The sequence below is a fragment of the Mustela erminea genome, chromosome 8 (assembly GCF_009829155.1).
Source record: "Mustela erminea isolate mMusErm1 chromosome 8, mMusErm1.Pri, whole genome shotgun sequence".
NCBI classification, from domain to species: Eukaryota; Metazoa; Chordata; class Mammalia; order Carnivora; family Mustelidae; genus Mustela; species Mustela erminea.
The window spans coordinates 4,723,217-4,738,244 of NC_045621.1; the positions used below are offsets into that span (position 1 = coordinate 4,723,217).

The window sequence follows — 15,028 nt, forward strand, 5'->3', positions numbered from 1 at the left end:
ATTAGCAGTGATGTGTCTTTATCAGTGTTTTCTAAAATTACTCAATTTGAAAGCAGCATACCTAAAACTAATGCTCTATTCGAAGCATTTTCCATCTCTTCCTTATCATTCCCAGTAAGCGCAGGGAATAGTATGCAACTATCGCATTTTTCTTCTGCTTGGCCTTGTTCCAGGCATAAAAAAATTAGAAACTTTGTCAAAAGAAATGCTCCCTCAGCATTACCAGTAAATACAGTGTGCTAGAAATGTCAATAATAGTACTTTTTAATTCTCAGCTATTTAGAGCTAAAAACTACTTAGAAAAAGTTAGAAAAATATCTTTGGATTCAGAAAAAATAATAAAAGCCTTTGTCGAACCAAATATATCCTTATACATAAGGGAGTCCCTTTCATAAATTCATTAAGCCAATGATTTGGAGTTCAAAGTGTGAATCATTGATTGTGATCTCCTTTTATTTTTTTTAAAGATTTTTTTTTTAATTATTTATTTGAGAGAGAGAGAGAGAGAGAAAGAGACAGCATGAGCAGGAGAAGAGGTAGAAGCAGACCCCGTGCTAAGCTGGGAGCCTGACCTGGCCTCCATGTGAGGACAAGTTTGATGACCTGAGCCAAAGTCAGATGCTTAACCCGCGGAGCTACCCAGGTGCCCCTCCTTTGATTTTTAGTATCTTTTTTGTTATTTATTTAGAGATTGTGTGCATGCATGAGTGGGGGTGGGGAAGGCCAGAGGGAGGCGGGGAGAATCTAAACCAGGCTTCACCCTTAGCAGGGATCCCATGGGGGGGCGCTGTACCCAACCCGAAGATCGTGACCTGAGCCGAAATAGAGTTTGATGCTTAACTGACGGAGCCACCCAGGCTCCCCTGATTTTTATTATCTTTGTTTAAGAAATGTGTTTCATGGTCAGGTATTCTTGAAAAGCACTGTCTCAACAAAATGTCATGCGCTTCTTACTGGAAGATTTTTCAGTCTTTCACATGTGGCTAAGGTAAGCAATGGCTTCAGTTTTAGCAGCAGTGAGGAGTTTGCTGAATTTTCTGTGCTAAAACTGGAAAAGTCTTGGGCAAATGGAAACAAGTTGGTCATCTTATATGTTACTCTTCAAAAGGGGTGAAAAGATGCAGCATTTCCCAATCTCACTCACCTGGACACCCTCTGGCATAATGGCAGGCTGAACCCTTTGAGTTCCACAAGAGCGCCACAGAGGGGAGGGTTGTCAGCTCTCCTACTCAGCAGTATTAAACAGTGATTTCAATCTTTGTCCTCTCTGGCAAGAATGAAAGCGATTTTTTCCTAATAAAATAAGCCCTGGCAGCATTAAATGCTATTTTAGATGGTGGGGAAAATGTGTGTGTGTGATAGAATTAAGAAGAACATCCGCACCTGGGACCCATTTTTCTGGGTTTTCTAAAAACAAATGCATTAGGGGTATAGAAACACCTGAGAGGGAAGTGCATTTAATGAGTATATATTATATGGGCTAGTAACGGACAGAAGTGTTGAGTTAGAACGTAACAAAAACAATAGTCTACCCAAGCCTGATGCTACTTAAAATCCCACGTTTCCTACTTGGACACTAAAACTCTATTTCTAAAAAAAACATTAAACGTCACTGCTTTCTCCTTTCTTCCGACATGTTGCGTTGAAACTCCTTTTCTGTCTCATCAGACTGCTCTCCTATCTTGTTTCTCCAAACTCTTCTTTTTATCTCCCACAAATATCTCCTTTTACATCTGAGCACGGCATCACCACATTGCTCTGATTTCACTTACGGGGGAAGAGACAGGACGGGCGACGGTGAGGTGACAGCTGGGACTCGGGACACAGAATCGCTCTCTCCTCATTTCTTAAGGATTGGGGTCTCTTCCGGCATTTCTAATGCCTGATCTAAGCAAGCTGAGGCGCACACTTAGCACTTACTGGGGAGGAGAACAGTGGACTCTGGGTTCACACATGCGCCCGTTAATAGCTCTTGTAGGAGCTGATCTCAGTGTCCTGTCAGTTCATTTATCCGTCCAGTATTTTATCCCATATTTATCGAGCACCTACTACATGCCAGGCCCAGTTCTGTGGAATTCTGCTGGTAGCGTCCCTACTTTATCCTCTAAAATCATTGCTCTAGAAGCCCACGGCATCACACGGGGCTCCGCATTCCTCTCCCTCACACTGTTCCGTATTTCATAACAGCCGAAGTCATGGGGTTCTGCTCCCTTATTTCACGAGGTCAAGACAGATTCTGGATGGAAGGAACTGGTATCCAGTGTTATATTTTGCAAGTAATATTCCTTGATGCTAAAGTACATTTTACGTGGGGTAATCATTGTAATTCCTTGAAAACTTAGAAAAGATAGGCTTTTTTCACTGGTTCAGTGTCAAATAAATGAAGGCTTCAAATGGATTTCCAATTGATTCTATTCTCTGGCCAGAGTCATTCGGTATTTTAATAAGTAATTCGGATGTGAAATAAAGTATTCACATAGGGTAAAATTACCTCAATTACCTACAAACTAACTAACTAGAATCTTAAAATAACTTCTTTTTTTTTTTTTTTCTCCACACACCGCTTTTAGGAGAATCACAAGTGAACAACTTGATATGCCAGCATCAGATCATTCTTTTCACAAAATAAAGAAAAGATGAAGGAAAAGATCTTTCAGATTAAGCTTGCAGCCTATTTTTGCTAGACTTCTCTCTGATGATCTTGATTTTCTTGGGGTCTCGGATATATAAATGAGGGCTTATTTTTGAAGCTTGTTTAGGTTTGTGAATATCATCATCTTGCCTATCCTTGGTGGGATTAGTTATGCTCTGATGTTTTTGTTTTTTGTTGTTTTTCAGTCCTCTTCTATGAAATTAAAATAGTCCTACAGTTATGTTAGCACACAAAGCCCCTCACATTCAACTTTTATTTCAGATTTCAAATAATTTAATCAGTAGCTTGTAATGTGAATGGAAACATTTTGAAATTCAAGCACACTTTTTTGCCCTTAGTGTCAGCACCTTATTTCAGCTGAACAAACATTTAATGAGGTCCTACTAAGCACCAGGTCTTCTGGCCTGTGTATCAGGCATTAATCATAACTATCTCTAGGCAAATATAGGAACAGATTATTTCAGTGCATTAGGTTGAGGATACAGGTAGAATTGATGAGAGGTATTTAGACCAGTGAGGAGACAGGAGGAAATCGTCCTGTAGAATATGATCCCCGAGTTAGTCTTGGAAGATTTTTAATAATAGTTTAGCAAAAGCATGGAAAGACTTTCAGGAAGAAGGGAGAGCAGCGGCCAAGCAGCGGGGCATGAAATCACCTGCGCTGCCTCCCAGGCAACTCCTGTCAATGAAGAGGTGTGCAGGAGTGTTGAGACCGGGGTGAGGAAGAGTGTGAGGAGGAGGGAGAGGCAGGTGCTGGAATAGTTCTGGAGATTCCGTTTCTCCTACTGGAAGACTGACTTTAAGCCTAAGGATGAAGCACAGTCATTGTTGGGGTGTAGGCAGGGAAATGATACGTTCAGGTAAGTGTCTTATAGGAGTCATCCCGACTGTGTGAGTAAGAAAAATTTTAGGATGACAAGACAAAGCAGGGAGACCTGTGAGGAGGCTTTTTTTCAACATTATAGACAAGGGATGACTAGGGACTGAAGTAGCGGAGTGGTAGATGGTCTGAAGATACACATTTGAGAACAACCCACAATGGAAAAATCCAGCGTGTACTGATTTATAGGATCAGACTGGCTTTCTAACTCTGCCACATCCTATTTCAAAGCACAGCTTGGCATCCGGGCGCCCTCTCTTAGTGGAAGGCCAAGGGAGTTTCCTGAATCGATGCCTGAGCATTGGACGTATGGACCTCAAAAGCAGTGAGAGTGTGGGCTTCCAGAGCACAGCCATTTCCTATCATCTCACCATGTAAGATGCAGTAGAATAACTCTACAACTAATTCCCTTCTTTTTCTAAACTGCCAGCTGTGTTTCTCTTTAATTATATTTAAAAATAACACCTACTTTCAAAGACAACCACATTCAAGCTGCTATTGTGGCTGTCTTTTGAGTAACTGAATAAAGTCTTCAACATTGTACACTCTCCAACCCTTAAAATCTCAAAAAGCATCACAAAGCTCAAAGGGTAGAGGAAAGATAATGCTCTCTCTCTCTCAACGTGTCTTTTCACCAAGTTTCCAACCAATACCCTTTAGATCAATGCGTCAGAAATTCTACTTGCCAAAGGCCATGTTTTTCTGTTAGCCCTACGGTCTCTGGAGAGGACTGTCAATGTATCTGGAATGACTCTTGTCCTAATTTAGTGCTTATAAGATCAAAAGGAATTTCTCAATTTTGCCAGGAACAAATATGGGCAGAGCACATCAATTTTACATAGAAGCCATCATAAAGATGGGTTTCTTTTTTAACTGATTTCATAATAATGATCTTTCTGTCTGTGGCCTTTACTAAAAAAAGGTAGTAACAAAACAGTCACGTATTCAGCCAAACTATAGGATTAAGGAGTGAGAGGAACATCTGGAAAAATGAGAAAATGGGGGAAGATTAAGGTTATAAGAAATATTTAATTAGGAATAGATTCAGTTTAAATGACCAATTTGAAGAACAGACTCCTGGAAACATCAAACCTTATTTAAAACCCAGTTTGCCCCCTTTTATTCTTCTCAAAGAGATCAGTAAGGAACACAAAACTGTAAGATTTTTCTAAACCAGTTTACTAACTGACAGGCTCTGGAATGATTTCTTTTGGTTCGACTCATGGAACCAGGATGCTAACATTATTTAAACATTGTTTTCTATTTATTTCTGGATTTGTTTTTTAATTCTAATGCTATAACAACTGTGTAATTTACCAAAGAAAATGAAATTGCTCTTTGCTAAGTACACACTGAAAGTCATACACTACAATCTGTATTGTACACTTAGTACAGTAAAAAAAAAGCGCTATATTTTCAAATTCAAATTTGAAACCAATTCAGTGCAATTTGGCATGCACAGTGGAATACAGAGAAATTCCTATGTATTGGTAACAAGTGAAATTTTTTTGCTTGCTAAAAAAATATCAAAACAGAAGAAGGAAATCTTAAATAAAACCCCAAATAAAAAGTACCTTAAGAGAAAAAAAAATGGATTAGACTATGGTAAAACCTATAATATCTGTTCAGTAAACGGCCGCAGACATTGCCCCTCAGATGGGTAGCAGACTGATGTATCTAGGATAAACAAGAGGTGTTCTAGAGAATAACCCACAAACTCCTGAGAATCAGCAATGAAAAGACAAAAGAAAGACGAGAGAAACTCTCTTTTCTTCCTCCCTTACTTCAACGCCGTGCACGGTCCACACAGATCTTGTGAAATCACCAGTCGGATGGCAACATTCTCTCTGCTCTGGACTCCCCGTGACTTCTAGTTCACTCACAGGAAGAGCCGAGACTTGCAGGAAGGTCTCCAGGCTCGTCCCCACCTGCCTTCTCCTCTTCAAGCGCCCTCTCCCGCCCTTTAGTCCAACTAACACCCGTGGATCACCCAAGGATGCTTAAGTTCTGGAAGAAGAGCTAGCAGAAATGCTAACCGTCTCATTTTTCGTTTCACATTTTACAGATTATGAAGGATGCGGTGATACAATGTTCACATTTTCCCGTTCTCACCTACTAGGAGTGCTGTATACCGTTCATCGCTCAATCTCTCCCTCGGTCTAGTGAGCAGCTACCGAGGGCCACCTGGACCAAGGCAACGCTCCCTTCCTGGGGTTTCCCACAGCAGCGGCGGCCAGCCCTGACATGGCACGGCCAGCCCCGTTGTTCTGATTCGGCACCACCACGAGGGCCCTCCCATCATGAGAGCTCCAGAGCAGACCTGGCGTGGTTTCTTCATAAACTGCACCAGTTCAGCGTCTCCCTCCAGGCCGTCCCGAGTCCACTACTCAACACTCTCTGAATGCACAAATTTCAACTTCGAGGCCTACTTCCTGGGAAACCCCGACAAGATCAGGATTTTTCATGATTACTTGTTGCGGCCACACACAGAGCGTACCGGCCCCTCCCGCCACCAGTAATCTGAAGTACGTGGGATTCCTTGCTTAGGAATGGGATTAGGGACGGAGGAGGTCGGAAGAGAATAAATGGCCATCGTTACGGGCCATCGTTACGGGCCACGGACTGAGACGTGGGATCAACTTCCACAACAGATAACCACCAAAACCCACCGAGGTTCGAGTACGGCATTGAGTAGACCGGATGATTTCAGAAATTTAAAAACAACAACAAAAAAATGAGAGTGGAAAGGGGCAAGGTGATGGGATAGTGAAATCTCATATGATTGTTGATAAGATGTATGATTTGTATAAACCAGAATATGGGGTCTGGTGTAGTGGCAAACAGCTGCTGCCGGGGGTAGGGTAACCTTGGGCCTTATCATTTCCTTCACTCCCGGAGTTCAAGGACTGATCTCGTGATCATAGTCACGGGTGTCGGGTTTGTGGTAAGCTGTTCATCCTTCATGGCCATCAGTCACACATCCAAAGGCTATTGTGGGCAAATAAATTAACATTATCATAGGGTTTTTTATAAACCATAGAGTGTTCTACAAATTGTTGTAAATGAATATAGTCATCCTTACAGATTTATCTAATCGTGCTCTGACATCAAGGGGAATTCTAATACAATCTTTCCGTCTATTTTGAAATAATCTCTTTCCAAGAAGCTCAAGTCCCCTTTGAGAAATTCTGCAGTCCTCAGAATCCTCATGGAAATTCCTCCTGGCAGGGTGAACCCCTACAAGGGGGTCACAGTACACAGTAGGTGAACTGAACCCCTGATGTCGTGAATGCGTGACGTTTCTTCCTTTTTGGTTTTCTGTGGAGGCAATATTCCTGCCGTTGTAGTTTCAAGAGTAATTATTGACTGTTCTGAAATTTTAGACATCACTCCTTATTTCTTGCCTATCTGTGGGCCTGCAACTCCTCTGACGCACGGATTACACTTCCCTGCAGGATGTCCAGCAAGCTGCCTCCTGCCCGCACTGCGAGCCGCGGGGGTTGTGGGGCTCCTCTCAACTCTGCGCCGACACTGTACACCACGGACTTACAAATAACCGAGTAAAAGATTCAAACTTCTAATTAAACTCTTCAGAGAAATTATATTCTTAGAATAAGAGAGAATAAAGAGCAAAGGTAATAAAAATTATTTTAATTTCATTTTTAATTTTTTGGAGTTCAAAGTTCCTTGCATTAGTTTGTTAAAATCATCTTTCCTAGAACTAGATAGTATTCTCTTGTACTGATAAGATAAACGATTCTCCAAGGAGACTGAGAGTAAAGATCAAATAGGCATCTTTCAAGCCAATTAAAAATTTAGAATACATATCTTCTGATTCGTAATCCAAAGCCATTTCTATCACACTGCACACAATGACTGCATTTCTTTTCCTAGATACGCTTTTAAAAAACCCAAATAGATGATTCAGACAAAAGTCCGTAGCACCCATTTGACATTCTCAAGCAATCTTCTCAAGAAATTCCTAGAACTATTACTACTCTAGTCGGGGGCGGGGGTAGTTATTTTTCTTTTTAAGATGGTAGTCATGTGTGAAAACGAAGCATAGCCAAGTTGATAACAAAGGTTCCTTTCTCCTCTCTTTTCTCACGGTTTCCCCTTTTTTTGCTTTTTGAATTCTATCAATTTCATTATCCATTATGCGTTCCTCACTCATTCTATCTCTGTTTCATTACTCCACTGCAGTATTGCTTTTCTTTGAGGTAAAGAGAAAGTGAAATGGATTGCAACCCAGGAAAGTCAGGGATAAGATTTCAGTTGCAGTTCCGATGGCTCTAGGCCCATCTTGAGGCAAAAGAGGGGTCTCAGGGGCAGGGCAGCAAAAGCAAGGAGGGTTTCCACTTTCTCCCCACGTGCATTTCTCTGGAAGAACCTCGGACTTTGTGTAGGTGGTAGAATTTCTTTATCTAATCAGTGTTTCAGCTGAACCTGCTAACAGCTGATGCCTGCCCGACTTCCGCTGTCGTGGAGAAAGTGCGTGGTGAGGCCCTACTGTGCTGCTCGATCTTGACCATGAGAGTAAGGCAGAGAAGGTACAGATGGAGGTTAGGAAAGCGTGTGTACAGCAACACGGAAGAGAAAAACTACTTAGCCTTATGTAAGAATATTTTATGGAATGAATATTCAGTTTCTTGTTATTTACAGTATATTTAACATTACACTTCTGCAGGGGATTATTTTTCTTTTGATAATTAGAATCATAATTTTTCCCATTGTGTGCTGAGAAGAAAATTTACATGTAATCTCTTTGAGAGTAAAACACTGTGTCATGTTCATTGTTACTGCCGCAGAAATCTTACCACAATACTAGGTTATATTAGATTTGTTCAATTCAACGAAATTCCTGGATATCATCAAATTCAGATTAGAAACATGGATTTTTAAAAAATAATTTTCAGGTTCTCAAACTTCTTACAATACTGTTTGTTACTTTTTAGTAAACCACATAATCAGAAATAGCAGCTTAGGGTCTAAAATTTGTTGCAGTGTAAACATCTCTTGCTTTATCCAAAATGTATGTAAGGTAAATATTATTATAGATATCTGAGTAATACCATATACAGTTAATTTGCACAGGGCAATTTTGCATTAAATAAAAACATATCATAATTGGTTTCACACAGTGAAGTTATCACAATTATCTGGATATTAAATATCAGTTTTTATATTAATAACGGATATAAAATTGATTTGTTACTCTACATATCTGACAGTCACCTATTAAATAATGGTCTTAAAACTATGTGATTATATAAATTCTGTAACAAGGGCCAATGCTTCCTCTAACCTCATGAAATGAAAATGTGCCCATGGTATCCATGCACTATACCTTAGAGACCTTTCATTTCTACAGATGTCATCACACAACTTCCCATAAGATGTTACTAAAATTTAATTGTGGATTTTCCCATACATATAGCAAGATAATGCATTTGTAATTATTTTAATACTTAAAATATACTTTTCACTTTATTGGATTTTTTTTGTTTTTAAAATCTACCCAAAATCGAATCAATCCAGAAATATTTTTTTAAAGAGAATAATGGAAAATATTCAGAGCTCTGTCTTCCTAATACGACAAAAAGACTGAGAGAAAAGCAGGGGTTAAAATTTATCCTTTAACCACCCACACATCCCTGGATTTTGAGAGGAGTTTCTTTAATCCTTCCTTCTTACTGCAGTATTTGTTGCTCCAGGAAGTCCGTGGGAGGGTAAGACGTTATTGTCCCTCCCACACACACCCGTTTTCTTATTTACAACATTAAATCTCCATATATATAACTACTTGAAACACCAAGCCTTTTCGTTCAACTACATTCTGAAATTCTTTGGAATTTGCTCCACACATTACCTTCCTGTAGGACACATTTATAGTTAATTAGAGTTTATCCTGATTTTTTTCAAATGTGAGTCTAATCCAAAAAGGGTGTTTGAAGTGGACGCCTTTCCAACTTTTGTCTGAAAACAGAATTCCAACTTCTTGCCTGAAAACAGCAAGTCTTATGTTCAAAGCTAATAATACAAAATTATTCTTCATATTAATGAGTTTCCTTAAACACTAAGCAGATACAGTCATTGACATGGGAAAAGCCAACCTTTAAGATTTGTTTGCAATACAGACTACCTTTATAAGTGAATGCACATTTGTAGTTCATGCTGGAGACATAGGAAACATGTTTTATCTAAATGAAGTTGCCCCTTGAACTGTTTCATCTAAATAAGTAGACCGATAGTTAAAAATTTTAAAAATCCCTATAAAATATGTATAATGTTATGAAACCTTTATATCCCTTTCTTATTGTACTAAAAATGTTCCCTCAAATAAATGACAGATATGCTCTTGTGCAAATGGGTTAAATTTAAATTACTGTAAAGTGATCAGGTCTAATCTTCATTGCTAATATAAAATTTATTTTAAAAAACACAAGGCAATTTTTAAGGAGTAAAAAATTTAAGTATTTTGAAGTGATTTTGGATGTGGAGTTTTAATGATAATATTTATAATAGCCATACATACAATGTGTTTTGCAAATAAATTCGTTCACTTCACCATTCAGATCAATTCTTTCCAGTTGGGAATTACATTAACTTTTGTTAAAAGAAATTAGAAAAATAATCATTAACCACCCAAAGTGCTTGCAAAGATGCCCCAGTGATTAACTAAATATACATTATTGAGAATATATCCTACAGAGGCCAGTTAGAACAATCACTAGCTAGGATTGATGTATTAACCAAACAATCACAGGTAATTTAATCACTTCTGGTTAATTCAAAGGAAACTGATTCTGGCTCCTCTGATACCTTGGTAATAAGAACTGTCAGAATACAGACGCGAGTCCATCTTCTACATAGTCAAATACACTTTATGTACAGTCCAATGGATATGTGAATCGGAATTCTGCAGGTTATTCTAGGTTTTTAGGTTATAGTTATTCAGGTTTTTTGGCATTTCGTAATAGAGTAAAAAATTAAAGAAAATTAAAATCATTACTATTTCAGAGTAATGTAAGACAAAGACTAGAAAAAAAGTAATTTAGTTAAAAAAACTGGTCTCTGATTTTAAAAAAATAGTTTATGCAGTAGGAGTAAATACTCATTATCACAACTTTCAGAACAACTATTTAAAAAGAGTACAACTAAGAATTAAATAAGTTATATGTTCTTTTCTTTTTCTAAAGCAATAATCATTAAGAAGTTTTTTTTCTTTAAGTTACTCTAAAGTACCTATAATTGAAAGAAAAAGTAAAAAGCAAACAGGAGAAAAAAATAAGAAAAGGAAAGTGGTTTCCCACTTATACACAAAGTTCAAGTTATAAGCATCATATGCTTGACATCAAAATTATTTCCTTATTTAGGAAATAAATTACCTTATTTAGATCACTGGATAACATAATGAATCCCAAATTTCAGTATAGAATGCAATAAGGAAGAGTGAAGTTGATTTCATTTTCACTTGCATGCACTAATTACAATGAATGAAAGCTGGAAACCAGTGTCTGGTTAAACTATGTCTTCTTAAAAAAATCAATTAAAATGAAGAAATGGTATGTGATATGACAGGGGACTCAAACATAAAAACATGTATCATGACATTTTAACAGAGCAATGAAGATCTTCTGTGTTCTGGGGTCTAGCTTATTTTGTTTATGAAGATGCTAAAAAATTAACAAGACTTGTTGCATGAAAAGTGGCACAGCTGAAACCTAACACAGCATCTGCAGAATTAGGTAATCTATATACAAAGACCAAATGTATCTAGGAAATAAGCGGGATTTTGCATAGGAACTACTCCCTTCCAAAAGCAAAACTTTAAAAATTGATTAATTCCTTAATATTCCAATGGTGAAATATCTACTCAAGAAATTATTTTTTTCCCTTTCTTTTTATCTTTAAGATTTCATTTGTTCTCTTAAGCTCTTCTTTTCAAACAGCTAGAGAGGCTTTCTTAGGAATAGTATATTAATCAGCCAGAGGGGCTGGCAAGAAAACAATTTCTCAGAAGTAGTGAAAGACTGTCCTAACATCAAATGACTGTCCAATATCATGTGACTTTGAAATAAATTTTATGCTCTCATGGTAATAAATCTTGATTCTTGTTCAGTTTTGTCTTTATGGGAAAAAAACTGTGCTCCAATAATTTGTTGCAATTGTGTTCTCTGCTTATTGCGTATTTAAACTAGTTGAGCCTTTCGTTACATAAATCATCTTGTTAAATGTCTTCAGTATTGCCCCAACCAGGCAAGGGTGGTCAGTCAGATCTTTCCTGAACCCCAAACCTTCTTTCCCCTATCTTTTATCAAATTCTTCATTTAAAAACTAAAATTTACTTAGAATCATACATTTGATCATTTTATACAACTTAAGGAAGGCCTTAAGAATGTATGCTTCTGTACATTCTCTTTTTATTTTTCTTGTAGAAATTTTATCTAATTCTCTTTCTTGTTGTGTATAAAGGTGGAATTTTGTTTGGATTTCATTTGAAAAAGCACTTTAGGAGATTTACAATGAAGATTCAATTCATAAATAAAGTCTTATTTAGCAGGCAGTTCATCAGATCAGATTTTAAAAGTTTCTGCCTCTCCTTTATCTTACATACGTCCTTAAACACATAATTCAATAATGAAAACATGTCTTACTTAGTTAGTAAAAATAGATTAATGTAACCAAAGAAGTAAAGATACTAAATTATTTTCATTGGCTTAAATTCTGTTAATCATTTTTTACTTTCTTTTATTAAAAGAAAGCTTTTAGTTTCAATTTATTGATCTGATAATTAAGACCTTGTTTACATGGTAGTTATGTATGTGTTAACATCAATACCTGGCAATTTAGGGCAATATTATATATTTTAAAACCTCAATATTTAAGCGATTTCTTCATAAATTCTTTTTTCCTGCCAAATGACCTTGGAAGTTTCTGTTAGGAACTTTTGACATGCATATCTGTCTCAAAGATAGGCCAGGCACAAACATAAATGAACAAGAAAGATTAGATGAGATAAAATTCTTACCTAAGATTCATGGATCTATTAAATAATTTACATGGTATATACATTTGCTTAATAAGTAGAATGATACTTTTTCATTTGCCTCTTTCTTAAAATGCAAACTGTGAATTTGTCTCAGATATCCATAACGGTAAATGCATAAGTAAACATCCATAAATAACATCCGCATGTAAGTCTTCAAATATATAAAAAGACAAATCTTACCTCCATCTCCAGATCCTGATCCTGCATCTGGGAGGGGGAAAAGAAATACTTTGGTTTTGTTTGAAAAACATATTCAAAAACTATTTATGACTTTATATAGTTCATGTTCACTTCCTTTATTAAGACAGTCATATAATGGAGAAAATTAACAATACTTAATCTGAAAGTGTATATTCACATCCATTTAATATAATTTGCATAATATAAACTTATAAAATAAATTTTCTATTATTTTCATTCTTAAACTTTGTAAAAAACTATTATCTAGCTTTGATATTATATCCTATTTTGATTATTACATTCTAAAATTGACTATGTAAAATCTGTCATATTTTTATTTTAACCAGGATGAATTTGGTGCCATTAACCAAAAAAAAAAAAAAAAAATTAAAAATGAAATGTTTATAACAGTGAGATTCAGAAATTAAACAGGCTAAGGCATGTGGCAAATAAACTCATAATTAAGGCTTATATTATTATAAATCGCATATACATGAAAAGAAAAACAGTTTACAGATGATTATCTTTTTATATAATTGCTAATATGTTTTCCAAATACCACAATTGTGGATGAGTTTATTTGCTACCAACAACATCCTTTGTTTTTGAAATCGATAGAAAAGGGAGATTAACTTTTATCTTTGTGCTTAAAATTGGATACACCCTCAGTGATGCTGGCAGAAAAAAACCCCGATACCCTCCTTCTGCATTTCCCTCTATTTCTTCTCTCTCCTCCTTCCTACATAATTGCAGTTGGTCAAAGTTGTCTACTTCTGACAGCTTGGTTCCCACAGACACCCAGTTTTCTAGCTGGGAGTCAAGACCATTCATTTTCCATCTGGTTCTACCTGGTAAGTGTAGACATCATTCTCCTTCTGCCTTCCCACTTCTTTTCATTCTAAATACATTTGATTATGCATTTTTAATCTTAATACTGGGGAGTAAGACTAATATTGGTGTTTTCTATCTGAAATGCCCACATCTCACATTGAAATCTCAACCAGGATTCAAGAACTATACCAAATGCTACTTTCAGGAATTTGTGTTTGATGCTTCAGATGGTTTTTGGTTTTTTTGTTTTGTTTTTTAAGAAAAACAAAACAAAAAAAAGCAAAAACCGAAACCCCCATTACTTCTACTAGTTTGCCTCCATGACAGTTTGTGAGAGGCATGGTATAAAAAATGATATGACAGAGGCGCCTGGGTGGCTCAGTGGGTTAAATCCTCTGCCTTCAGCTCAGGTCATGATCCCAGGGTCCTGGGATTGGGCCCCGCATCGGGCTCTCTGCTCAGTGGGGAGCCTGCTTCCCCCTCTCTCTCTCTGTCTGCCTCTCTGCCTACTTGTGATCTCTGCCTGCCAAATAAATAAATAAAATCTTTAAACAAATGATATGACATATGACAACGCACAGAACGCGGACGTGTGGAAGAACGGACGCCTCCCCAACAGTCGTGCTATCATCATGTGACACATTAGCAGTGTCATGGAGGAGGAGGAGTTTAAATGCAAAGCTTTGGTGGCGACTTATATTAACTAAATTTATGGGGTCTAACACTGTCTAAAATCAGAAAGCCAAGTTATTTATTAACTGCTAATGTGACGAATACATATGTGTTTAGGCTAGCAGAGTCTTTCCTTAAGGCAAGCTAATTGGTAAAACAATTTATAATAAAAACCCTTCTTAGTAAATACATAATCAAATAAGGATATTGATCATATGTCTTGACTGTTTAATGATAACAGGTCAAGAAAGGCTGAAGGATTTGTCACCAAAATAGAACAGTCCTGTCAACTGAGCGCCTAATCAGAACCCATGGCACATCACTTTTGGATGGGACAATGCTTGAATGGTCAATGTTTGTATACTTTCACAGCTAAAGTTTTAAATAAATTTCTTTCAGTTAATTTGAAAGTTTAATTCAGTGTTACCTACAATCATCAGGGGCTAACAGGTAGCACTAATTATTCCATGTATTTTGGCTAAATGTGTAGTTTCTTTTTTCCTCCTCATTATGACTGTAAACTTCTTTAAATCAAGAACCAAGTTTTATTCAGCTTTTTGTACTATTATGCACATAAGAGGAAATACATATAAGCTCATAGATTTAAACCTCCATTGTTTGATAACATAAGGTGTGTTATCTGACTTTCCTGAGCCTATTGGTCCTCCATTGAGTGAGTATAGTAATGTCCTTCTCATTGGGTGTTTTGAGGCTTACTGCACACCAGCAAGTTTTAAATGCTTATCACTGTATCTGGAAC

The 15,028-nt window shown here is 37.0% G+C and overlaps 1 protein-coding gene across 2 annotated transcripts in view; it reads right to left on the reverse strand.

Annotated features, from left to right (window-relative positions):
• The window catches only part of TMEFF2 (transmembrane protein with EGF like and two follistatin like domains 2), a 243,227-nt gene that overhangs the window by 215,119 nt on the left and 13,080 nt on the right, over positions 1-15,028 (reverse strand). For both annotated transcript variants that reach the window (XM_032354243.1, XM_032354242.1), the window contains exon 4: positions 12,766-12,792. In XM_032354243.1, the coding sequence (XP_032210134.1) occupies positions 12,766-12,792 (27 nt within the window). The remainder of the gene's footprint in view (positions 1-12,765; positions 12,793-15,028) is intronic.